Raw genomic sequence first — 27994 nt, 5'->3', positions numbered from 1 at the left:
ACACAGCCATTTGCCATCCGTGTGCACCACTTTTCAAGGCAAAGGGCATTACAGGAATGCCCAAAAGAAAAACAATGGAAATTACATGCATAAGTTATTCTATTGTTTTGACATAGCATTTAATAGAAAGTTTTAGTAAGCTCATTACAGAGGCAACTTTTGAGTAGCGATGGGCAAAGAAGACTTTCCCACTTAAAAACACACACCCCTCCCAGAAGCAGAGTTATGTGCTTCCATCCTCCTGAAGGATCTCTCCTTCTACACCAGCACAAAGTTCAGGCAACACCATCAGCTTCACTTAACAGATGAGATGCAGCAACGCCCACAGCCCAGCGTGCAGAGCTACCCTGAGCTCTCAGGGAATGAAAGGCACCGTGGGGCTTTCCTGCAAAGCCCATGTCCTCAGGGAATGCTGAACTGATGCGACTTTTTAAAGGCTTCTTAGACGATCTGCTCAAGGCCATGTGGGAATAGAGCAGGAAACTGAGCAGAACTCCTACCCACCAGCTACGCTGCAGGGCCTGGTTACTGATCACCCCCACACAGGTGCCTGCTTGCTTGTCTGTCAGCCATCTCACAACCTCATCTGCAAGCACTGATGATGTTCCACCTACCTGGAACATCATCTTCCCAAGCCCACATTTACAGTGATCTCTGCTGCATTTCTGTTCAATCCACAATTACAAAAAAAATTATGATGAAAAAGCAGGCAAAATAGTTCAAGCACACAGTGCTTTACTAATACTTTGCTGTTAGTCAAAGAAACAAGCAAAATATCTACACTGAAAATGTCATATGGGGTAAAATTATCGTTTTTGTGGTGTGCAGCAGGGACCCTTCATGTGCACACATCAAAAGGCATTGCCATACCTCAAAGTTCAGAATGCAGTTTAAACAGCTGAAACTTGCAAAGGTGAGTAAAAACATACCAGAAAACAGAAATGCTGTACAGAGGTATAAATCCCAAAAGTGGTCTTGATTTTTGAAAAAGAGGCTTTGTTATTTCCCACAGTGTGCAGTTCACATCCGTAAAGCTAAACAATAATTAATAAGAGAATCTAATCAAGTACCTTTCTAAGAGCCCTCCATTGCACTTGCTCCAGAGTGAAGGCATTCTGCACACTCAGTCTCAAAGGAGCAAAACAGTTGCTGCATTGCAGAACCCTGGGTTTCCAGGGCCTGGTTGTTTGCTTGCTTACAAAAAGCAGTTTGTACTTTGCTGTTTTCTCCCGTGCATATTAATGCAAGCAATCCAGCTTCCACTGCCCTGCAGATCTGACACCTACCACAGCAGCTATATTCCATTTCTCTTCCATGGTTCTCTTTTAATTTCTCCCCTTTATCCCTTAAATAGGTATTTTCCACTGAAACTGCAGAGTCCCCTGATGGCCCTAATTCCTGCCTGTGCTGCCTGAAGTACCAATGCAGCAGCTCTACTGCTGATCCCAAACACACCAACACTACAGAGCTACGGAAGAAACAACGGGCTAGAGCAAAAACAGGATACTCAGTACAGCTCCTACACATTCCCACCTAAAGCATGAAATCCATACAGTGCAACATAAAGAACAAGTGGGAAGAATCTCGGTTCTTTCATAGTTACAGCTTTTACAGAAGACTCTGTCATTTCCAGGTTAATGTTTGATGAAGCAAACAGCCTTTGCACGACCTCAAATCTTCCTCTGTCAGCGAGAGTGGCCACCAAAGGACTGCTCAGTGCCACAGTGCCATCGGCTGAAGCGATGTTAGGCTGCATCCATGAGAGAGAGCAAAAGACAGAGATATTAAAACATTTTCCAAGCACTGCTGCTCCTGCCATCGCACAGCTCAGCTCTTTCATACAAAACCGCTGGAGAGCTTACAAGGCAGCAGCAAAAGGTCAAGATTCCCTTTACTATTAGCCCTGACAAGTATGATGTACTGATCCAGAACCAAAGCTCTATGGCACACTTTAAGGAGGAAAGTCTCTCCTACTGTGCCATTCCCTGAGTTCAACTTCTCTCACTGCACGTCACACTTAACTATCACTCTGAGCAAACAGTAGAACTCCCCTTGCTCCTACATATTAAAAGGATTTTACTATTGTTTTTGTCAGTGACTTTAAAAAGCTAAAAATAATCACAGAATCATAGAATGTTCTGGGTTGGAAGGGACCTTAAAGATCATTCAGTTCCAATCCCCCTGCCACAGGCAAGGACACTTTTCACTAGACCAGGTTATTCAAAGCCCCATCCAACCTGGCCTTGAACATTTCCAGGAATGGGGCATCCACAGATTCTCTGGGCAACCTGTTCCAGTGCCTCACCACTCTCATAGTAAAAAGTTTCTTCCTAGTATGTGATCTCCTCCAGTTTGAATCCAGTCCTCCTTGTCCTGTCACTACATGCTCTTGTAAAAAGTCTCTCTCCATCTTTTTTGTAAGCTTCCTTCAGGTACCGGGAGGCTGCATTTAGGTTACCCTGAAGCCTTCTCTTCTCCAGGCTGAACAAACACAATTCTCTTACCGTTTCCTCACAGGAGAGGTGCTCCATTACTCTAATGCCCTGCACCATTCCTTCAGCAGTTTCAATAAATGGCCTCAGAGTTTTGGGACCTCAGGGTTTGCCAAGGCTCAAGCACTGTTGCTATCAAAGCGAAATTTCTGTTTCCCAAGGAGAGGTGATTACTGAGATTTTAAAACAGTGGGACTATTAGAAAAATAAAACTGGAGCTTAAGTTACAATTTTCTTTTGCTCACAAGCCATGAAATCTCCCAAATACAGCGATGTTCAGAAGTTAGGTAGCACCTGCAGCTTCGTTTGCCATGTCAGACTCTGACCTTAGCTAAGCGCTGCCTACAGCTGAAATTCCCACTGCAGCTTGACATCTCCTCCTTTATTGGGGAGAAACGTGGCTGAGGACACGGCCACTGCTGCTGCTGTGCCCATGAGCCACGCTCCCATCTCCATTACTCACCAAACAGCACAACGCCGGAACAACCTGAAGATCACAACAGGCACGCAGCAGGACCAGAGTGTCATCAGGCAGCTCTGTGAAGGAAACATTCCCAGGGAAAGATCATTTCCAGTGAACCCTGCACCAGGCTGGCTGCTGGAACAGGGGCTTTAACAGGGAGCTAACAGGTTCTCCTCAGCTGGTTGTGTGGAAGAGGTTGATCCAGCCCCTTCCTGCCTGCAGAATAGAATGGGATGGGCAAAGGGTCTGACTATCTCTGTGCTTGAGAAAAGGCACTAGTAGAAAAGAGGGTTTCCTACCCATCATCCTTGCCTCCTCCCTAAGTATCTCCTCAGTGTTTCACTCCAAGTCTGCAGACTGGATGAATGACCTAGGCCTTGAATAAATCAAACTCTATGCTCCCAAACTCTATACGAGATGCTAACTTCAGCAAAGCACAGTTTGAGAGGAATGGCATAGCTGAGACTGCCTTGGGGCTGGGAGATGGACTAACTGATCTCTGTGGTGCTCTTCAACTCTGTAACAAGGCTGTAATTCCTACCACAAGAAACAGGCATAAAACAGCTTTTGAATCTGGATCCAGGTACACTTATGCCTGGACTTCAGCAGTAGACATTATGTCCAAATCCAGGTGATAATGCAACACACTCAATTAACTGCGCCCTGCTGTTAATGGCATCTGACGAGTGTTACCACATCAGCAGGTTTTTGTTTTCTATTTCTTTCTGTCTCCACAAATGAGTTGAGCTCTCCCAGCTGGGGCCTGTGCATATATGGATGCACACTGACATTTTGCTGCACAGTGCCACAATTTACACCGGACTTCCCCTCGTTATCTTAATGTCAGGGAATTCTTTAGATACAAGAAAGAAGAGAAAAATCCAGGCAAGTCTGTCTTGGACTTTGCAGGTAGCTTTTAATTAACACTGTGGTGCCAACTAGATTGTGAGGGTGGCATTTATTCGACATTTATGTTTCATCTCCTGTTTCAGCAGCTGCAAAACAACCCTCTAATTGCAGAGTCTCCATGTTAAACTCATTTTTGCTAAATTTAGTTTGCACTTGAACAATATACGCTTTTACACAGGAGACAACACCTAATTTGTAATTCTCAGCATTTAGGCGGGAAGGACTCTGGCATGTAGTAAGTACAGAAATTAGCTTGCCAAACTGCAAATGCTCACACTCAGCAGAAGCAAAGTTGAGCAGTCTTGGGGGAATGTGTAATTTACACACAAAATCTGTCAGTGATTGAGGGCTGAATTTAACTCACAACCAGGAATGCTAAGCGTAGTATACCAAACTCATAAAAAGTGAACAGAACAATTTATGTTCACTCAGCTCACCAACTGCTCAAAGAGAGCCATAAATGCTTTAACATGGAGGGAGCTTCTAAAAGGAAAATAAAATTTTTAAAAAGGGCTTTTCACAACATACCAGACATAGCACTGATAAGAAGGTGAGCAGCTGAGAAAAGTTCTTCATCCTGAGGCTGGTATTTCTGCAACAACAGCTCACTCTGTAAACTGCACCCTAAGAGCTGCAAGAAACGAAGGAGGTCTCCTTGTTGTTCAAGTTTTAACTCCTCCAGATCTGGCTTGTCTCCTGTGCAGATATCATCGAACTGAAAGGAAAAGAATAAGCAAAACTACTTGAAAAGAGAAAAATTCAAGCAAAAGAGAATGCTAGTACTATTCTGAAATTACTTTGAGGAAGCAAGCCAAAGGTTCTTCATCTTACCATGTCCCCCAGGGCAGTCACCATTTCTTCATGGAGCAGGAGCTCACAAAGGGTTTTATATAAAGCTCTTTGCTTGTCTTCCGGAAGCTTCACAAAGGGCTGAAACTGGGTCTTCAACCGTGACAGATCTTTCCCAAGAAAGCAATGGAAAGCAAAATTAAGTATTTCTACAAAAATGCCAGTTAAAACCAGGTAACATTTTGCTATGTGTTTCATAAGCTCATTTATCATCACACCTTGACATCCTGATTTCCATCAGCACAAGTTAAAATGCAAGGCTGGAACAGATCTGATTTTATTTCCTAAGGAGCCACTGAAGTTTCAGTGCAAAAATTAAGAAAGAAGAACAGCTATCAAGAATCAACATTTTGGTGTACAGTATTTTTAATATTTTAAAAGTCAGCTCCTTAGTGTTAACCAACTAACTGCATCTTAAGTCTCTCGCTTCAAAGTTTATCTCCAGAGAATGTTCATTTATATGGCAGAATGAAGAGTACTCATTAAGTACAAGGGAGTGCTCTGCATTCACCTTCTCACAATTCAACTATGATACTGAAATTAGGTCTTTTGTGACATCGACTTACCACTTTGCTAAAAAAAATTGAAGCTTTCAAATCAATAATGCCAACTGGAAGGATGGAATGTTTTTTTTCCACATTCCAGAAACGTGGGCATGCAAGTGTTCTCAAATTTGTTTAAAAGAAATTTTCCTTCATGTCACTCCAGTCAAGAAACACGCTCTCTTTAAAGACATCCTTTATAACCAAAAAATTACTTCACTAGGGAAAAAAAAACATCCAGCCACAGGCAGATATTTTGTTTATCTGATGCAATCGTATGACTGTCTATACAAATAACAGAAAATGAAATGTACTTTCAAATTCTTTAGTAAAAACAATTTTTTTTAGCTTTTTTATTTTCCAAGAGACAGTGGAAGTTAAAACTAATTAAAGAAATCTCTGTGCTTTTTAAACAAGAAAAGCACAAAGGTATGTCAAGCTAAAACAAAAACCACAACAGTGGCATACCATTCTTCCACAAGTAAGTGTTTTTTATATATTGTTTACTGAACAACCATTAACCAAGGGTGAAACTTACAGACAAGAAGTGATATTCATCAGTAGAACCAGCTGTAAGAACTCTACCAAGAACTGATGAAAAGCACAGTGTGTTCTGAGTCCTTGACTGGTTTTCCATTTTTTCATTCCTCCAGTAACATTCCTGCCTCCTCTTTCCAAATTCCTACAATAAAAACTTGTACCTGGGCCATTATACCAATTTGCAAACTTCCATTTAAACCCCATTTTAGTTTTCTCAATTATAAAGCTCCTCAGAAAATAAAGAGGCTAAGTGAAGGCAAGGGAGATGTCTAATTCTGTTACTTAACCTGTAACTGAGGAGCTTTATTGAGAGTTTTTCAAATAATGAGAAAGTATTTTCAGTGACTCTTTCTCAATGAAAGCATGTATCATCACTAATCTTGCAGAGGTTATCTGGAATGCAACAGAGCTGTCATAAACACCTGACTTTATAAGATTATATTTATGACAGATTGATTCAGAATGTTGATAGGAAAGAGTCCACTGCACACACTTACTGCAAACTGATTTTTTATATTCCTTCAGTGCATTCCCCCAAGAGTTCCTGATAAGAACTATTAAAATGAACTAACAAGATTTCTTACTTACTATTGTACCAGATTATTTCTGCCTATCAGGATGTTTAATTCACTGTAATATAATCATGTCAAGCATTTTTGGTAATACCTTGTTTCAATATACTTATAGAAGCATCACTGGGAACGAGGTTTTTAGCCCCAGAGTACATCTCATTATCAACAGCATCTGGCTGATAGAGGAACGAAGCATCTCTGAATTGAACTGAATGGGGATAAGTTGAGCCTTCTGTGCTTTCTTTTTCAAAACCTCCCTGCTGTTCATCTAGCAGACAGAATTCTGTAATTAGAAATTCAATCAAAAACAATAATTAATAAAATACACAAGCAATTACTGAATGAGATGATAGCTTGTATTTTCTAGTGCTCTCGCATGTGATTTCTCCATGTGTCGTCTCTTCCAGATGGAAAGAATGCCAGCAGTTGCTGTGTGTGTGAATTATTGAGCATTCCTGCAGCCCTGATGTTTGGTACAGTGCGTACAGACAGAAGACCTGTGGTGCAGCTGCCTCCTACAGAATGTGACACCAGCTCCTGTGAACTAAATTAGTGTAGACAGGAAGTAACATGAAAACTTCCCTCTGACACTGTAAACCAGAATGCTGCATACAGGAGATGCACGTAGGAATTCTCAATGTTTTCAGAGAATAAGTTTGAGTTGGAAGGGGCTCTCAAGGATCATCACACTCAACTCCTGGCCCTGCACAGCACCATCCCCAAGAGCCACACCATGTGCCTGAGAGCATTGTCCAAACACTTCTTGAACTCTGTCAGGCTGGTGCTGTGACCACTTCCCTGGGGAGCCTGTTCCAGTGCCCAACCACCCTCTGGTGAAGAACCTTTTCCTGATACCTAAACCTAAACCTGCCCTGACACAACTTCAGGCCATTCCCTTGGGTCCTGTCATTGATCACCAAAGAGAAGAGATCAGCATCTGCCCCTCCTCTTCTCCTCACAATGAATACTGCAATGAGGTCTCCCCTCAGTCTCCTCCAGGCTAAACAGACCAAATGACCTCAGCTGCTCCTCATATGGGTTCCCCTCAAGGCTCTTTACCTTCCCTCCTTTCCTAAGAGTTTTCTTACATTGTGGCACCCAGAACTGCAGACAGAACTTTAGGTGAGGCTGCCCCAGTGCAGAGCAGAGCGGTTCAATCCCCTCCCTTGCCTGGCTGGAGATGCTGTGCCTGCTCCCCCCAGGACACATTTGGCCCTCCTGGCTGCCAGGGCACTGCTGACTCATATTCAATTTGTCATCACCCAGGACCCCCAGGGCCCTTTCCATGGCACTGCTCTCCAGCTTCTCCTTCCCCAGTCTGTACATTTTCTACCTACTAAGAGACGTGCTGTAATGCAGGCAACAGGATCCACTCATGAAGGAGACACATGAAAGTACTCTCTGAGATCTGTAACTACTCTTGAGAGTCCTTTACAGAGCTTCTGCTGGTCACGGCACTGACAGACTCCTCTTTCTCAGCCAAGCCACAGGTCCATCCTCACGTCCTCCAGGTAAGCAGAAAGCTGGAGGCTTCTGAGAGTCTCTAAAGGACATCACCCAGGGATGTTTCCTAAGAGAATCACTCTGCAATAACTGTCTCTCTTCAGTAACTTCATGGAGGAAATAACACACCCTGGCTGCATTGCCCTTTCTGCCTCATCTTCGTGACAAGCACGGGCCAACCTCACCCAAACAGGACTGTCCTTGTCACCATCCCAGTACCCCCAGCCTGATGAAGTTAAGGGCCTCCTAGAAGGTACAGGGACCCTTTGTAAGAGTTATGCTGAGAAATCTGGCATATCAAGTTCTGTGCTCATGTGTCCAACACTGTGCCCTAACGATGCAGAATACACTCAAAGCCCTATGCATATTCTGATCATCTTTTATTGGGTCAAATGCAAGATTTGAATGTGTATCCATTGCACTCTGCAGCCTGTCTGAGGAGAGAGAACACAGGCAGGCTAGCAAGAGAAACTCAATTTTAAAGTAATACCTGACAGCAAAGGAAAAAAATGTAACTAATCAAGCACAGTGCTCACATGTACCAGGCACAAAACCCAAATATAACCTTTCTGCAGTTGTAAGAGTCTGTCTCACTAAATTAAGGACATTCAAAGCAGATGAGAAAGCATGGAGAGCACTCCATCAGCAAAAAGCCTTTTCAAAGGGAAAGCAGACAAAGAAATCCCTGCCATAGAGAAAGAAAGACGACAGACCTTTATGCTTGCATAACCCTTCACGGAGAAGAATGAGCTACAGAAGAGCAGAAAGTGATTAACATAAGCTAAGAACTTCCCAAAGCAACAAGACTCTGGACAGCAGCTGAGGCACCACAAGGCCAACTCACTCATGTTGCTGTCATTGCAAATAACAAGGCTTTCACATGAACCCTGAGGAGGAAGACTGTGCTAATAAAACTGCCTCCCCTCCTGAGGCAAATGATGCTAATAAGGGAAATCAAACTTTTCAGATGATGTTGTTAAATCTTGTAATAGGACTTGATCCACAGGAAAACACAGGACTCAAAATTCCTTATTAATAGGACTGTTAATTAATTCTGTATTGAATTCTGTTACATTCATCGATGACAAACCTCCAACAATGCAGTTAGAGCTTGTTAGTTACTCAGAAATGTTAACAAAAATGCAAGAAACACAGAGGTGATCAATGAAAACAATCAAAGAGACTCCTTTATGTAGAAAAGTAGATATATTGGGACTGTTTAATTTACAGACATTTAAGAAAAAGCACACCACACACATATAGCAATGAACAGAACAAAGCAAATCAGCTGGGTGCTGTTATATCCCCTGCTTTGTAAAGCAAGAACAAGAGGCATTTCAGCACAACTTTAAAACACGAAACTGCAAAGCCTTTAGCAGAAACAGCTTTTACACGGAGTGGAAAATTAGCCTGTAGAAATCAAACAGAATGATTACAGGAAAGCACAATGGTAAATGGATCAGAAAAGGATTAGATCCTTTTTCTTTTTTCTAGTTTATTTTATTTATTTATAAAAATATCCAAGTATGTCCAGTCACATTAGTCAGAACATTTAAAAGAAAATTTATATACCATTCTTCCTAACAGAATAACTCAAGTACTGTCAGTGGCAAAGAAAAATAAACAATAAAAAGCTTACATGCATCTTACTCCGTAATTATTTGTGAAGAGAATCCCATTAGGTTACACCCGCTACTGGTCACTTTCAGTCTCATGACAAAGGACTACATTAGTCCCTGGATTTAACTTCAAAGGCTATTTTGATTTCCATAAACAGACACTGATCCCTGCTGCTCAGACATTAACAAGTTCAAGTTTAGGCTCCACTATACTTATTCTTGCAGGCAAAGCCCTAATTTTGCTGTTAGTTCCTCCCCTTTACCTTCTCAATGACACTCAGGCAAAGGAAAATAGCACAAATTAAAAAAGAAAAGAGGCAAGACGTAAGTTGTTTAAGATAAAACATGAAACAAGCTGTGCTGGTTCTGAAGCTTCAAAGATCTTAATACAAAATGTGAAAAAAAAGAGCGGAAAAAGAAGCAGAAGTGGAAAAAGAGCCGAGAAATACAGATCATTAACAAGGCCCATGCGTTCTCAGCTAGCAGGACATCATAATTTCATGTAGTAATCACCTAAGTAGACAACCAGCTATATACTACCTATGTAGTCAGACGGCCTTAATTACACCTCATTACTCTGAATTACAGTTCTATTATAACCATGACGTCAACATCCTCTGCTATTATTGCTGTGTTCCGTCTACGTCAGAGCAATTCCACTTTTCAGAAACTTTTTACAGGTTAAATAATATTTACTTCTATTCCTGAGCCTACAGACTTCCTTCATACCAGAAGGACTATGATGGAGAGTTAATCTTCTGCATTTCTCATCCAAGTAAAGCGCATCCTGGATTCAAATCTCAGCTGTACTCCAAGTATTTCTTCAATGTATCTTCTGTTTCTCTCCACATCAGTCCGTCCCAACTTCCAGCTCTACTATCTGATTTTATTTCTCCTTGCAAAACATCCCCATAAACCTCCTCTAGGTCAGTGAGTTTAAATGAGGATAGACAAGAAAGAAAAACCCAAGTGATTGTGCAGAGCAGAGATACGACTTCCCCCAAAGCCAATTTCAACATTTTTTATAACCTGAGAAATATTCAACCTGACATAAGTAAAGCACGACCAGAAAACATGACAAGGGCATTTCTGCAACCACTCCGAGGGCAATCTTTAAATGAAAGTGTAGGCTAGAAAAGTTTAAATTCCAGTCCTGTACGAATGATTATTTTCCTAAGATGACTGTTGTCTAAACATTCCTGGTTGACAGCTGATTTACATTCAAGTCACTCTCTGCAACAGGTGAAGGGAATAGCCTGGGCCAAGGGCCAGCTGGCTGGAAGCAAAATTGCAGAAAAAGACCTGGGCAACAAATCCAAGAGGATCACCAGCAAGCCCTTGCAGTTATTGAAGTTTGCTGCATACTGGGCTGTACTGACAAGACTGTAGCTGGCAGATTGATGGAATGGAATTTTCAATTTGGGAAAGTGCATTCAGAGTGCTGGGTCCAGTTTTGGACTCCCAAGTACCAGCCCCACATTCACAGACTGGAGCAATTTAGCAAACAGCAGATATTAAGGAAAAAAAAGTTCACCACCACGGTCGTCAAACATGGTAACAGGCTGCCCGGAGGAGTGATGGAATCTCCGTCTCTGGAGAGGAATCACAACTTCAGAATAGACAAGGATATGAGCAATCTGATCTAACGCCAAACTTAGATCAAAGTTCAAAAGTTGGCCCTGCCTTGAGCAGAGGCTCCAGCTACATGATCTCCTGTGGTTCCCTGAAACCTAAGTTATTCTGAGTTTACAGTGTATTCAAGCAAGTGAAAAAGCATTACTAAATCAGAGTTTTAAAATTACTAAATCAGCATTTCTAGCACAAATAACTACCAAGGCAAAGGAGACCATACAACATAATCACCTTCATGCACAGGGAAACATAAAAATCAGTCTGACAAACAGCTTTGTCCATAGTTGAACTGTGTGCCACAAAAAACAAGCTTTTCACTTACCAAACTGGCCATTGTGCCTTATAAACAGTTCAATTACACCGTAGGCAATAGCAGTTGCAGGAGGAATTTCAAGGATCACACTAGAATCCTTCATCAAACTTCCATTTTCACTTACTGAAACCTACAAGACAGATTTATTTACCATTTATCTGATTCAGCTACTATACAGCTTAAACACCTAACTAAGGTGAAAAATACAGAGGGAGAATGTGCTTTATTCTCCATGATGTCTCATCAAAGCACACGTTACATCTGACTTCTAGGAAAGGAACTAGATGAAGAGTGAGGTAGAAACACAATGCCAAGAGCAGCTCTCTCACTCTTAGCTACCCTGTCCTAGCACAAAGTTGAGCTCCAGGAGCAGCTTTTGCCACACATAAAGCACCATGTCAATAGGAAGTGGGCACCCACTTCAGTACTCTGCCTCGCCCAATTCTACTGTGACATTGGTTTTGCCCAGCTGGAAGGCTGGTACCAAGAACTCGCAACTCCCAGATTTCTTCAACTGGAGACACACTGTACACAGAAGTGATTCATCTCCAGCTTAAAAAAACCCAAACTTTCAATGAATGAGCATATTTTGACTTTGGTAATTCCTTCTCAATTCATAGGCAATTTTTCAGATAGCCTCATAATGCAGTTAATCTCTACTCCCATGATCGAAAACAAACAGCTTCCCAATAAATATGAAAACTCAGTAGGCACTACAACCATTTGTGATGAATGATTACTTGGCTGTTCAGATAAATTTGATTCAGCAATACATTTTGCTATTCAACTTGCAATGAATTGTTTTAAGTTTGCTTCATGTTCTGCTGCAGGCAGGAATCTACACAGAAATGGAAACACAATGTGATAATATTGATGGAAACTACATTCCAGGCTCATACAAAAAGACAGCATCTTTTCCCAGAAAGGCAGTGGAAAAAACATTTTACCATACAAAATTTTCACAACCAAGCAGTGCAGTTTGTTCAGCACATTAAGAAAGCACGAAAAATATGCTGAAGTCTATTTGGAGAAACTGTAATTTCTTCCCAGATAATGTGCAAATGTTCTATTCCTTGCAGATTTTTAGTAACTTTTACCTTTATTGTTTTTGCAGTGCATCCCATCACACCCCTGACTTTTTCTTCTGTCTGGATATGTTCGGATATTGTACACTTCTGAGTTGTGATTATCTTTTCTCTCAAGATGCACAGCACTTCACGTTTTCTTTCTATTACTTGTTGCAGTAAACTACTGTTTAGATCTATTGTTCTGAAAAAGAAAATACACCATAGCAATACCAGAATTGTGGGAAAAAAACTAACCACATTTTCTTAACTGCTTGAAGAAGCTCTTATTGTAAAAATGACAATGGTTTCTGTATGAGCAGCCTCCTCAAAATTATGATGTCCTCTTTTGCTATTTGGCAGCAGTAAATACCTGCATTCCACAGTAGGCCCTCACATATACATTGAATTCTTGATTCCCTACTCTGAGCAAAAATGGCAGTTTGTCCAGATACTTGCTAAGAAAAAAGAAAAAAAAAAAAAAAAAAAAAAAAGAGAACTAATGGCAACTTTAAGCTTCCTGGGTAATACAAAACCAACAAGTCCGGCTCCTGGACACTGGACTAAATCCTCTCCTACTGTGAGCTCACACTGACATTTCCATGGCCATGGCAGTGGGTGCTGGCTGGGGGACACAAAGACAGCAATGACTCAGTGGCAACCCTCACTGCTTGCTATGGATCTGTTTCAGTGTTCACCTAAACCTGGAACAGGCAGAGTGGGATCAGCACTGACCAAGTACTTCAAAGGGCTGAATGAGAAAACATGGAAGATTTCACTGATTTTGAGACTGTACATTACTGAAAAAATCCACCTGCTTCAAGGTCCTGTGTTATTCATTGGTATAGACTCAAAATTTAAAATTGGTGACAAGGACTATCACAGTCAAAAGAAAAACTAACTGTGGGAGGGAGCTCTAAACTCTAGCCCAGGCACTAACTTCATAAGCCATCCTTACTTCACAGCACAATTCAGCATCTGTTTAAATGCTGCTGAAAATAATTCTAACGTTAAGTTCTTCTGAGAATGACGAGAAGACTGAAAGTGAACTCCCAGAAACAATACAGAAGATTTATTATCTAAGAAAATATTACAAAATCCACTACCTTGTCTTTGGGGTGTTAACAGACTTTCTGGTAACAGTTAAAGCAACTTCCTAATTTTATTTAATTGATTAAAATGTGTCAACTATATTATACTTTTGCAAAATATTCACTGGAGGTGAATCAGAGGAGATGTTCTATTTTTTATGAACAGGTAATCTAGCAAAACTGTTGGAAGATTAAAGGATTGCTATCCCCGACTCAAATTATTCCATCTTTTCTCCTCCCTCTCACTGTAAATGGCTATTCATGGAGCTAAATGGCAATATCCCAAAAATGTGACAGAAAGACATGTCTGACTCCAATTCATTTAAATAGAGATATCTCCACTTTTAATTTAAAAGTTTTAGATTTATTAGATTCTGGAGTTTTGAATTTATGCAGTCTATATAAGTCTGAACTCAGCTGGGGTTTTTATTGAATTAAAAATATCCTCAGGCAATTTTTGATCTTTGGAGAGTTACATGCCTATATGAAAGTTCAATCAGTTGGAATGAACTGTCTGAAAACCTTAAAGTTGATTGTTTAGACAAGGGAAAGAAAATACCTCTGAAGCAATGCAGCAGCCACCAGAAAAGCACCCCCAAACATTCCTGAGATTATTAATATAACTTTTTTTCCTTTGGTGCAAAGTCATGCTTTATGCTTGGAATCCAATGAACCTTTGGATTAAGCAAAAACTGAAGAAATGTCAAGCAATCACAAACATCACCGCTCTCAGAAGTGTCTGCCAAACCAGAGCCATTAGTCACAGTCTATCAAGCCTATCATATACTTCACAATAATTATTTATGTTTCTAAAGTGGTGTGCTAAGCATCTTGAAAATACAAATTATTGCACTAAGAACTTGCAGTTTTAACATGTCACCTAGGGAGCCACAAAGGAAAAATACAATGAAGAAGCACAAAAGCAATTTGCAATTTGCTTTTATTTTCTGACTGTTTAAGAGGATGACAAGCTTGCTGAATGTCCCCAAAATTTAGCGGAAAAAATTCCCTCAAACAATCCAACATAGAAAAATACACATTAAATAAAGATTTGCTGTTTCTGAATGAGTGCTAAATGAAGACGCATATAGAATATGACCTAAGCCTATGCAAATGAATTACCAAAATAATTCAAGAGACTTTTTCTTCCATCTGCTTCTACAGTATTCTGCCCAAGGCAGAACTGGCTCAGACCCTGTCACGCTCCTGGCTTTGAGGCCCAGATGCAGAAGTATCAGCAGAGTAGCAGAGCAGAAGAGTCAGAAGACATAGTTAACTTGCAAAGAGGGGCAGTGAACAAATCTTGGAGGCAGCACTGGAGGAGCTGCTGCAGCACTGGGGGCTACAGAGAGACACTGACACACAGGGACACGGAGCTACCTGCTGCAGCAGCACTCCCCAGGCAGCGCCCAGAGGCGACCTGGGATCTCCAGCACAGAGCGGAGCGCATGCCAGAGACAGCCGCTGCCACAGCCCCAAGGTTTGAGTGCCTTCAGTGGGATGTGTCCCGTTGTAAAGCCATCAGAAATGTTCTCCTCTGCCCAGTAAGTTTAGTGAGCACCGAATTCAGAGCTTTCACACACATACCCTTACTCACAGCTACAAAAACCTTTTCTTCCAGCACAGCACAGTTAAGTGCTCTCCAGTAGACTTCTGGCACCAAACTGTCTATCATAAAACAGAACTTTAGGGTTGCACGTGGGCACATCATGAGTTATTACTGGGGCACAGCCTGTTGAAGGTAAAACATTCTGCTCTCCTCAGCAACTCAAACAGGAGATGACACGAGGTAAGCAAGTACCCAGTTTATCTAAATTATGACTGAAAACAGTCATCAAGAGCAAAACACAACAGGGTTAAAGTTTGACAATCAGAGCAGGGCTTCAAGTATTGCAGGGCAATGGCCGCTGTGTCTGTGACTATTTTTGCAAGAACTGAACTTACTTGCCAACATAGCATTGAATATAAGAAAATATCTGAAAAACACAAGATAGCCGAATTAAATCCCTGAGAATACATGCATGCAAGGCACACGAATTGCATTGCATTTTTTTTATTTTACAGGTCATGTTTCAGAGCTTTTACTTCTGTTCTACAACCACGGCTCTTACCATCTCTTTTACTCTGTACTGTACAAGAGCCACCACTAACCTTGTGCCATTTGCACTATATCACCATGACCCATCCCAGCCTGAGGAGCTGAGCTGAAGCCCTCAGAAACAACGCTATATAAAATATAATGAGATGTTGGTTTGCCAAGTCCCATTATCACCACACAGAGTATAAGCCTGGATAAACAAAAATTATTTAAAAGATACAAATTATGAGGTTTTGCTTGATTGATTGTTCTGCTTAAACAACCTTCCTGAGGTCAATGATTTACTATGCTGGGAGCCTTACAGGTCAAACATGTACATAAAATAATTTCTTTGAGTTTTGGTCTCACTCCACATTTAACTAGATTAAACACTTCTACTCTCCTATAACGCAGACTTCTTTCACCTTCGTCCAGTATTTTTCTTCTTGCATTAGGAAAGCAGTAGACAACAGAGGCACAAAGGCAATTTGCTGCAGACTGGAGTCAGAAAAGAAGAGACAAAGGCAGAAACTAAATAAAGACAAGAAAAAACAGACAACACCTGGCAACAGATCAGGCTCTCACAGTTAAAACAGACAGCAGGTGCCTGCTCTAAACCTCACTGCTGAGAACGAGGGTCTTTCCTTTAGGCACAGAATTTGACCAAATTACCCACAAAGGAGACACCTTAGGACCATTTTTCCATCAAATCCTGCCTAACCTTCTCAGTAATCCACCCACAAATCCTCAAAGCAAGGTGCTTGTCAATTTCCTACAAATACCAAGAAGATGGGCATTGCTGTGAGTACTCTCCATACTCACATTGAAATCAGCACTGCTGCTTGTCTGCACAAATTTTCACTGCTCCAAACTACTCACAAGTGAAAAACCTTTTCAGTCCTGTGCTGGGCAATGCCACCTCAATACACCTCCTCTCCCAGCTGTAGAGACACAAGCAGCCTGTGTTCATCACCTCTTCTCCACTTCATTTATAATGTGCAATAGTCTGATGTCTTCTATACAAATACTGCTTGTTGCAAGTGAGAGCCTTCACCCAGCTTTGATCCTGCTCTAACAGAGACCTCTAGATGGGTGCCAAGGAGTAAAATCCACCAGACCTCACTCTGCCATTTTCCACCAAGCACAGATGCATATTTCTTTTGTTAATCCATTTCAAATATAACCTCTCTGACCTACTTCTTACAGAACACAGCATCTGCAATCGTCAGCTTACTGACTGCATTTCACTATTTTCCCTACAGAATAACCTGACACGTACCTCATAGAACATCTTCCCTAAGAATACCAGAGACTTCTTAGACTGCGACTGACAGGTAGTTTCTCTATTTTCTATTTGACATGCTCCTTATTTTTTAAATCAAAGGCACACACAATTGCTTTTATTCAATCCTGTCTCACAACACTTTGTGACTTCGTATTACCTCATGTAGCAGCTTAGGTAGAAAACTGAATGGTTTTCTCACCATACTCATAAATGCTCAAGGAATTTTAAACAATAAATCACAAAATGGTCTGAATTTCCACTGTACTCAGATTAAGAATAGGAATTTATTTTTGTCTCAGTATGGACAATAATATGCCCTTCCATTAGTTCACCTAAAGTGCAATATGCAACAATATAAAAGTATCTTTCAACCATGCCAGAGTATGCTGCTAAAAACACTTAAAACCTTTTTCCTAACATGCTAATCATAGAGTTAGGAATCATTCACGTGAAACGATGGAAGCATGACAGGCAATTTTTTCTGCAGCTGATGTGAACTCACTGACTGCTATCACTGTCCTCTCAGAACTTCTCTTTCAATCACCTTCCATGACTTTTAGTGAAATGGTGAAAACAAACAAGCAAATTGGTAACACATGAGAAGTACAGAGATTATAATCTCCTTATGATCTTTTTTACTGCAGGGAAGAAGACAGAATGGTTGAGGTTGGACAGTCATCTGCTTTAGCGGGGTCACCTAGAGCAGTCTGCCTAGGTTCATGCCTCCAAAGAAGGTAACTACACAGCCTCCCCAGGCAACCTGTGCCAGTGCTCAGTCACTGTCACAGTGGAAAAGAGTTTCCTGATGTTCAGACAGAGCCTCCTGTATCTCATATTGTGCCTATTGCTTTCTGCTCTGTCTCTGGGCACCACTGAAAAGTGGCTCATCCAACCCACACTTCATCAACTTCTCTGTGAGGACCTCATGGAAGACAGTACTGAAAACAGAAAATGGAATATACTCTTTAATCCATAGCAATCCAAGTGAGCTAAAGGCATCGGACTCTGCCCCAAATCTGTATGTTGCAGTCCTCTGTGAGCCAGCAAGCATTATGTAATGCAAAATCAAAAATAATGTAAAGTGAAATATACCAAGTTTGCATACCTAAAACTATTGTTTAACTTTATTTTAGTATTGTATATTATGTTAATAAGTGTGTTCTGCATTTACAATGTCACTGCTTCTGCAAACTAGGAAGGATCTCCTCCCACATCCTTCAGCTGTCATCCTCTTTCAGAAAAAGGAGCCAGTGCAGCACCTGGAATCTAATTAAAAGATCAGTAGGATTCTCCTTCAGAAGGTTCACCTAAGAAGCGACAGGAAACCAATTTGCTGCCACTGAGCACTCTAAGCTTGCTGAACTCTGAAGACTCACATGACTTAGTTAAAAGGCATATCAGCTTTGACATTTTAGAGTTTTCTGCTACTAATCTGCAACTTCAACTTAATCAGCCTAATACAAGAACATTTTAAAAATGCAACTTAACTAGGTTATACATGTAGAAATAATAAATGAAGCAATGATTGATCAAACAAGTACAAGCACCACATGTCATTAAATGACATCAGGAACAGTTTGCTGCCTCTCATTTCACACGGCCTGACAGGTAAACATGCTCCTATAAGTACCATAACGCTTTGCATCCAAAAATCACTAACCTGGAGGCATCAGCACTCCTGAATTCCACACAATACTCATGAATGAGTTGAAAGCTTGAAGCTTGGACACAATCAATCATAAATCATAAAATATTTATGAACGAGTAAGTAGAATTCCATCTATAAGGCACTGCCAACAATTTCCAGTGAGTCTTCACATTATGCTGGAGAAAAAAATAAAAATTCTGCTATCCTCATCATTTTCAGTGACCTGGCAGAAGGCAGACGGACTCGATATCAATTATACACGGTGCATCATAAACTTTAATAAGCTATGAGCATCTTTTTTATGAACTAAGAACTAGTTCCTTGCATAAAGTGGCACACACATCAACTTCAGTCACAGTTGCACATACATCGGAGTAATGCTGCAGATTTTCAACACTCAAAAGAAGGTAACATATTTCTGAGTATTTAGTTACATAAAGGATTGTAACTCCAAGATGTGCTGATTTGCTGTGGGAGGATTATCTTTGCGAACAGAGTAGGCAACTTTAAGTAAAAGATTACTGACCTAAATCAAAGTTACTCTAGTTTGTTTCTCCATAGGACTCTGTCTAGTGCTAGAAACCAGATTCTAGATCTTGACTGACACTATTTCCTCATACTAGATGCACATTAATTTTACAGACTTGGTACACACATTTAGCCCAGTATTTTCTGCTTTAAATAAGGCATTTAGTACAAAGAGAGCAAGGTCCCTTATTAGAATAAATTTGTTGACTTGTGAATGCTCCCAATAAAAAAAAACCAGACATTTGTTCCCATGAAAATGGAGAATTAATTATTTCTAGAACATCAGTGTATGTAAAGCAAATTTACGTTGCTTCTGACAACTTCTGCACTGATAGCAAAAACCTATCATCTTTATCTTCAGAGCATCAGCAAAGGCTATTAAAATTCATTACAGCCCCTGCTACAAATCTAGAGTACAATGTTGTCACAAACAAACCACCCTCATCTCCCATGAGTCACGACCTGCAATAGAGAGTAGACCCCTGACTTGTCAGCTGGTTGCCAAATAGGCTTTGGTCCACGACTCTCTTACAGCAACATTAAATAGATCCAATGTCAGAGTAGGACAGGAAGTGAGGAAGTGTTGCATATCTTGTAAAATAAAGAATATGATTCCCCTCAGTTAATACAGTGTATAACAGGAAGTAACAGATCTATATTTTGTTCAGCTAGTAGACCATGCCTTGACCATGCTTGCTCACCTTTGCTACTCCTTCAACTTCAAATAATCCAATTTTCTAGCATGGTCACTCACACACACGAAATTACAAAGCCTGCTTACAAGAACATTAGCATTTCTGAACTCAATTTCCATATTCAATGTCCCAGTAACATAGAGAACTAATTATTTTTTTTTTCCAGATTGTTACCTCAGTACAGTCCCCCAAAGAAGGGAGGATTTGGCTCTTGTCCCAGGTGGTAATTCATGCAAAAACGTAAAATGAAATTACAGACAGATGTTTTTAAAACTTGAAAGGGAGAAGTCTGACTAACAAGATTTCAAAATACACAAAATTTCATTTTTCTATACATGATTCATCATGGATATGAAAGCTTACAATGAAAATAATTTTCAAACTGTGGCAACACTACAAAATCAATTGCTCAGTGATCACAGCTGGCCCAAGCCTTTTCAACGGCTCAGTAATCTCTCCTGGCCACCACATTAGAAACATACCTGTCTTTGACATCTTTCATAAGCTGCTGCAAGTCAATCTCCTGCTTCCTCAGGTTTCCAAATGAGGACTGGTTTTCCACATAGCCCTTCCCTCCAGCTCCCAGGCTGATCTTCACAAACGATGTTTCAATACTTCCTTGAAGGAAATCTTCAAACTTCCCCATGTATTTTGCAAAGTCAGACTCCACAATCACTAGGAGAACAATAAAACTAATTTCTATCTGTGAAGAAAAGTGCTGAAACGGTCCTTAAGTGATTGGAGGAACAGATACTTAGAGAAAATACGAAGAGTTAGTGAAAGCAATGAACAGTATGGAGAGGTAAATAATGAAATTTACAGCTCTACAACTCTTGCTTCTGCTCTTTTCATATTTTCATCATCTTTGCTCTACTATCTTTTGTATTTTGCCATTTTAGGAAAATGTAAGGTGACTGAAGTGCTGAACTCAGATGCTATAAAGTATTTATAAAGAATAATTGAAAGTTATTTCAGCTACAAAGAAAATTACAAAGCAGACCTGCTTGTACAATAGTGCTAGTATTTTAGCATTATTTTGACAAATCTCATCACAGGCTGTCCCAAAGCTCACTGAAAACCAATGGAAAAATCTAACTGGTTTAAAACAACTCTGAATTCTTTTACACCTAAAAACCAGAGAACTGACTCAGAATCAGCTACTTTTCCAAGACAGCTACAATTAACATCTTAGGTTAGGGACTTATCTATTTTCCTGTGTGGAATTGTGACATGTCCAGAAATATGCGATTCCATGTCATTTATCTGAAAACATGGGTGGGACTGCTATAGTTGGCTAAGTCCAAGCATCAACCTTTTTTAACACTCTGTGCAAGACAAACAGAATCAGGGGTAAAACTCGCTTGGCCTGGCCTGGACAAGCATTCCCTGGGCTACCAACACCAACAAGACAATGCTTATTCACTGCTTTTGACTTGGAGCACAGTACAGTTTCACACTACTATCACATACAACCCCCCCAAATATTCTAGGGATATTCCTGTGGCTGCAGACAGCGCTGTTATCAAACAGTAGGACTGTCCAGCCTGATAACCTTCAGCACTCTATTTAATACTCTACCCAAGCAAAACTTTCTTCTTTTTTTAACCAACATTTATTATTACCAGTTTTAGTTACATAAATGGTCAAGTGAGAAAAGATCCATTCATCTCATTCCCATGGATGGTGGATTCCTTCAGAGCATTCCTCTGAGAGGAGCCCTCTAGTAACACAATTGAGAATAAAAACGACAGATTAGGGTTTGTACCGTTTTTATCTGCAATAATACTGCTGCCCAACTATGGCTTTACCTGGTTTTATTGGTTTGTCTTCAGTAAGCACATCACTCAGGGTGACTGTCAAGAAATGATACTTGGGCTTCTGCCAGCACCAGAATTTCCTCCTCTTCGTAACTAAGCTCAAAAGCTGCAGCTTGTCTGAGGCATTCAGGTGGGAGACAGGGATCAAGTCACCTCCACTGTCAGTTTCTCTCACAAAATTCTTCGTTGCTTTTGCAAACATCGTGGGGAATCAATTAAAGCCTGAAAGAATACACCTGTTTTCAAACAACTACATTTGTAAAGTACAAACATCTACATTGTCATTTTAATAAGTTCTTCCCAGAATTGGTATTAATGAAGGAACACATAGTGTTTTCATCCTATCTTCTCCACTCTGAGCTGGGAAGGAGTTCAAATCACTTGCCCCAATATAAGTTTTGTCAGTAACTAATAAAAGAATTTTAGTTAAGAGGAACATTCACAGGTTATTAATCTGTCAGGGAGGAAAAACATACACAGCTTACCTGAAATTCTATGAAAAAGCATCTACTAAATGAACACTCTGCAGAGACCAGCTGGGATGAGGAGAGCACTGGGGCAATGGCAGAGGATTTCTGCCTCCCCACAGGATCCTTCTTTTATTACCTAACATAAAACTTACTCCATATAAGGCAATTAGGTATTACTCACCGAATTATATGGATCTTTTTAATAGGCAGTAAACACATGGAGAGATAATAACAACTGTTCTATAAAAAGCACCAAATACATGAGCTGGCATCTTTGTTACTAAGTTTTGTTTCTGAACTACAACCCTGGAAAGTTCCAACTAATTTTTTTATTTATGAACTCTTTTTTACCTTTACTGTTTTCCAATTTTCTGTTTTTCATTTGCGTAACTACAGCTAAATTGAACATACATTATTTGCAACTGTTATTCACAACTGTTATTCATATCCCCTACACAACTACATACATTATCTTACTGTTGCTTTGCACTGATTTTAATTAAAAATTATCAGCATCTCTTGGGATGTGAGCTTTTCTTTATCCCCAGGAATGCATTTTGCTGTATTTACAAGGAACATCTTCCAGTAAGGGAAACTGGCTAAACTCACAGAAGAAATGGTAAAAATGACCATTCATGGGAGCTAAATGCACAATTCTAATAAATTAATATTTGATATTTCTAGTTTTTACAACTCTGTGTTATCTGAGCTAATGATATCTCCAGAATTAAATCAGTTTTTTTTTAATCTGGCAGCATTTCTTTAAGTCCCCCAGCTGACGCTGACTGGAAAGTTCAACTAAGATCATAAGATGTCTCAGCTGGGTATCCACACTTTAATGATTAATTACCTGTCTTGCTCCACAGAGATCTTAGATTTGTCATTTGCAAACACAGGCCAGAGTAAAATAGAACAGACTTCAAACAAAAACTGATATTGCAGTGAGCACTCAGGATTATTGACAGAAAATGGAAACCTGAATACAGATATTAGTGCCTGGACCACAGGCTCCATATTTTAGTATTAGGGGGAAAAAAAGCATTTCTGCAGATGCAAACTTACCTCTCCATTAGTTTTTCCCAAATCCCATTTCAGACATTCCACACAGTATTTACCAATTCATCTTGAGGTATTTACCACCCCATGAATCCTCTATGGTCTAGTCTGTGTAACAAATAAAGGGTGTTTTCCAACAACACCTGCATCAAAAGGATTTGAGCAATGTCAAAGTCGCATAACATTTTATTGGAGAGTCTTCCAGGGCTTTCATTGTAACTGCAGCTGCAGCAAACCCTGCAGTACCACCTCAGCTGTGGGCTCTGATAACACTTCCACTGACTTTCTTGTTCTGTGATCTTTTCCTAAACTGAACTGAGACTGATTTTTTGCATCCTTTATTTCTCCTCCTTAATTCTCCTGGTTTTAATCTCAGTGAGAACACTTTAACAGAATAAAGCAATGCAGATCCGCTGCAGCAGAAAAGAAAAAAAACCCAAATCAAACTGAAACTAGTTTCCTTTATCCATAGGACTTCTTTTGCAGGAGTCTGTATTTTGCAAACAGCTGGACTGATTTGTAATGTAGGAGACCACTAAGAAAATTCTCATTGCTTGCATCAGCTGCCTTTGCCTAGCATAACCTTCTTCAAACATTTCTGTACTTTACATGACTGCTCACTCATCCTGATGCCCTTGCTGCATAGCCGGCTCACATGGGCTCACATAGTCTCTGAAAAAAAAAGAAGGCCAGCAATTTCTGAGTTTATCATAAAACAAATTGCAAATCCAGGTCCTAATAATTGGCATTCTTACAAACTCACTAAATCTCACGAGAGGAACCACTGTACCAGTCTGCAAACCTTCCAATTCAGTGTGTTTTGCCATCACTCTCCATCACCACGCTCCTGACTAAAAAGGAACATCCAGGGAAGAGGACAGAGTGCTTGTGAGGACTAACAAGACTCACCACACAGGAGAGATGGGGCAGTTTTCAGCCTCAAAATGTCAGTATCTCCCACACTTTGCTGTGCTGGTAATGTCTTTGCAGGGAGCATATTTTGCTGGTGTAGGTGTACCTGCAAAGCAAGAATATTCTATCCAAACTCCTGCTTATTTCTCTTTGGATATAGCACCTTTAACACAAATTTGCCAAATACCTTGCTTCACTACTTCCCACAACGGAGACATAGAGCAATTATGCCCCTAGCCAGCATCAGGGGGTTAGTACAGCCATGAGGCTCAACAGCATCCTAACTGAATGGACATGGAGTGGTTACAGACCCAGCATTATGAAAACTCTGCTTTGGGAGCTTCTTCCTCTGGATATTTTAATAGAGCTGTGCATGGTTTGACAGAAATAAAAGGGAAGGTATCAAGCTTGTAGGAAACGCCTGTCAGAGTGAATTCACTCTTGCAAATTGATAGCTAAGCATGCATGCAGAAAAGGAAGGAGGAGTAGCTTCCTTGCCTACCGAAAAATCTAAAATTAGCCTGAACCTGGGCTACAGGAAGATTATTTAATGGCAAGGATGAGATCAAATTTAGGTAATAGCACAAATTTCATTGTTTACTTAAACAAACAAATCTCATCCTGCTTCTTTGCTTTGTAGCTCCCTAACTCAGTATAGTGGGACATTAAATCCAAAACAACATTTTATGAGCAATCGGTGTTTGCCTCTGTCAGTACAAAAAGAAAAAACCAACAGTTGCCTAATATTTCTTACATTCTGTATCTTTCACATAAAATACAAAAATGCCTTTTTTTCTCCCCGTTTAACACAACATTACACAACACACTGGGTACAGTACACAGGAAATTTGGTAGCAGGGTGACAACTGGATTGCCAAATGCCAACACACCCCCTTCCTACAATCCAAGTTGTAAGGAAACACAACGCCTGAAGGCCAAAGAGGACCAGGCCTCAGTGTTGGAAGAGCTGTTAGGCATTAACCACTGTGTAGGAGTGGTAATGGCCTTGGAATCCTAAAGGACTGCGAGTCTGTATCGGAAGGGAACTGGAGCATGGAAGTGACAACACGCATGTTTTGTGTTTTATTAAAGAACATTATTTTCACCTCCTTTCTGGATAATCTAAACGAAAAAAAGAGCATCCATAAAAGCTAATACACAAAGCCTAGGAAGGCTGTCCACACTATGCATGACAGTCTTTGAACGCATGTGGTCCCCAAAAACACATCCAAAGGCTTTTAGCCTGGGTGAAGCCCTCTTTCTGCTCCTCGAACACTCTGCATCACGTGTCTCCGCAGAGCGGTGCCGCAGGCTCAGGCACCCGGAGAGATGCGGCGCCTTTCCCTGGCCGTGGGCGCCGTCCTGCGGGGTGCGAGGGCTGTGGGAAGCCCCGCGCTGCCCCGGCGCTGGGTGCGCAGTCCCGCCCGCCTTGCCGGGAGCGGCTCGGGCAGGCGAGCATCGCCCCGCCGTGCCACCGCTCAGAGCACCGCACGGGCACTGCGGCCATTCCGCTCCCCCCGCAGCGGGAACGCCAGCGGGGCGCGGCCCGGCGGCCGCAGCAGCTCCCCGTGCCCCCGGGAAGGGCGGAGTGGCAGCGGCTGGGGGGAGACGGGCACGGTCGGGCCGCACCGCCACCCCGGGCCCGCTCCCGTACTCACAACATTCCCGGCGCTCCCCGCCGCCGCCACCGGGGATGCGGCGCGCTCCGCCCGCGGGGCGTGCCGAGCCGTGCCGCGCCCCAGGCGAGGGGCCGCGGGCGAAGCTCTGCGAGCAGCTGCCGTAGCAGCGGGGGCTCCGTGCCGGGAGCGGCGCGGCGGGGAGAGCGCAGGCCCCGCCCGGGTGCCCGGGCCGTGCGGGCGGGCGGCAGCGGCCCCCGGCACGCCTCCGCCATGTTGAGGCGCGGAGCCGCCGCCCAGCCCAGGGCAGCGGGCGGGGGCCGGGGCGCTGCCCGCGTCCCTGCGAACCCCCGGGGCGGTTCTGCGTCCCTCGCCATCTCGCCCACCTGCCCGAGCTGCCTCGGGGCCTGACTTTTCTGTCGTGAGGGTTGGAACCGAGGGCTGCAAGTGTCCGTGTGCGTGGGGCGGCGTCCCGGCACAGGCAGCCCGCGGCAGGTCGCGGGGTGGGGCAGCCCTGTGAGTGGGACGGTGGAGAATTCCCACTGGGATGGCTGCACCCGAGCAGATAACACTGGCAGCTGTCTTTCCCTCCAGGTATTTGCCTGACAGCGATGATCTATGACACGATTGATAAGGACGTCTTTGTGACAGCCTCTCAAGCTCGGCCCGGATCGCCCTTGGTCAGAAACGCACGGGGCCAGTGCGAAGTCTGAGGGAAGCAAGAGGCCTGCTACGATTTTGGCTGCGAGTTTGCAGCTCTGGGTTGGCACTGCGGGCCTTGCGAAGCCGCCGTGGACCGAACGGGAGCCACCAAGCCAAGGTCCCCAGTCCAGGGACCTTGAACAGCTGTACTTGGAAAATGAGAAGTGTGGTCAATGGAGCCTGGGGGCAGGTTCATGAACCGCAGTGTGAAATGCTGAGCTCCGTCACAGTATCCCCTCTGAAAACACCACAAAAAAGAAAAAAAAAAAACCAACAAAAAAACCCCACTTGGTTGTTTATGATGCCAAAGGAGTGATCCAGTGAGAAACAGATGAATCTGCAGAAACCCAAAGAGCAGTTTTCTCACGATAATAAAAATGAAATAAATTTTTTTCAAGTGTATCATGCTAGAGGCTGGGTACTCCCCTTATGGTTTGAACAGAGCATTTGAGGCTGGGGGTAAAGTCACAAATGTCACATCAACAGATCTTAAGGGACTAACACCCAGTCTTTGGAACAAAGGGAAGGTAAAAGCTTAATGTCTTTAAATGGGCAGTCCTGGGTGAAAGGTATCAGTAAATGCATATAGCTAAAGTAGATCTGTTTCTTCCGTTGAGCTATGTGCAGTATCCAAACCTTCCAATGAACTTCAGCTGATTTTAATCTGTCACCCCTTTCTGATTTCACCAGGTGACATCCTTATTGATTCAATGATAAACCAGATTTCCCTTCTGGGGTTTCATCTGTTTACAGAAATTTGAACAGCCAGCCAGAATGGAACTAAGTACCTGTATTTGGGATGATTTAATTTTTATGAACTAATAAAAATTATAAAGCTCCTTTCTTAGAGCCTCTGCCTGGGAAAAAGTACCCACACATCCTCGGGAGATCTCTTTTTAGGATCAGCACCGAGCTGCAGAATTACTAGCTCCAATAATAATCTGGCCAGTAATAGCACACGTTTCATAAGCTATCGTGTTTTTCCAGGGAGTGGCAATGTGTGATCCATTTCAAGTGCAAAAGTCTACTAAAGCATATTTTGAGAAATCGAGGCAGGAAGTTGCACTGAACCACATTGCCATGGAAATACTCACTGGGGAAGGAGGACTTAAATAAAACTAGTGAAACTTGCTGGTAATTTAAGGACACTACCAGCAGTTGCATGGTACACCAAATAGAGGGTACCCACACCAGGAATATTTCCATGTTTTCAAGAAAAAGTCTTCAACAGAAATCTCCTATCCATCTGAATGGCACCAGCTAACACAGGATAATTTTCAGATGCTTCTCATTAACTAGAAGAGACAGAATCATAGGTTGTTAGCAAACAGTTTTGGGGCTATGCAGCAATTAATTTTGAGGTTTCAGTCTGTCACAGAAACTGGCTGCAAATAAGAAACATTTAGGACTGAACATGCTCCTTGAGCTTTCAGTCTTCGTGGAAATGCTCTTCAGGTGCACTGCACAGTCAAAAGTCACAGCCTTACTGTGATTACTCCACGACCAGCTGGGATGTCAGCAGGAACAATGTCTTATCAGAGAAATACAGAATCTCTGTGTGGTCTGTCAGCCACAGACTCCATCTCCTGAGCTGAAGCA

At 41.9% G+C, this 27994-nt stretch overlaps 1 protein-coding gene across 4 annotated transcripts; it reads right to left on the bottom strand.

The window, feature by feature from the left end:
* Positions 1-90: 90 nt before the first annotated feature.
* Positions 91-25843, bottom strand: GSDME (gasdermin E). Of its 4 annotated transcripts, XM_048303287.1 has the most exons (12): positions 25736-25842; positions 24075-24183; positions 23172-23837; positions 21631-21861; positions 20305-20497; positions 12532-12703; positions 11444-11564; positions 6462-6650; positions 4696-4823; positions 4393-4579; positions 2956-3029; positions 91-1750 (listed from the first exon to the last, which is right to left on the bottom strand). In XM_048303287.1, exons 4-12 carry the CDS (start codon positions 21839-21841, stop codon positions 1520-1522), a joined length of 1506 nt encoding a protein of 501 aa, XP_048159244.1. In that variant the 5' UTR covers positions 21842-21861; positions 23172-23837; positions 24075-24183; positions 25736-25842; the 3' UTR covers positions 91-1519. The 4 variants fall into 4 exon arrangements, with proteins under 4 accessions (XP_048159244.1, XP_048159234.1, XP_048159258.1 ...); XM_048303277.1 differs by lacking the exon at positions 23172-23837; XM_048303301.1 differs by lacking the exons at positions 6462-6650; positions 23172-23837 and having other exon boundaries at positions 25736-25843.
* Between the last annotated feature and the right edge of the window lie 2151 nt (positions 25844-27994).

The sequence above is a fragment of the Corvus hawaiiensis genome, chromosome 1 (genome assembly GCF_020740725.1).
Source record: "Corvus hawaiiensis isolate bCorHaw1 chromosome 1, bCorHaw1.pri.cur, whole genome shotgun sequence".
NCBI lineage: Eukaryota > Metazoa > Chordata > Aves > Passeriformes > Corvidae > Corvus > Corvus hawaiiensis.
This window is presented reverse-complemented; position numbering and strand designations above follow the sequence as displayed.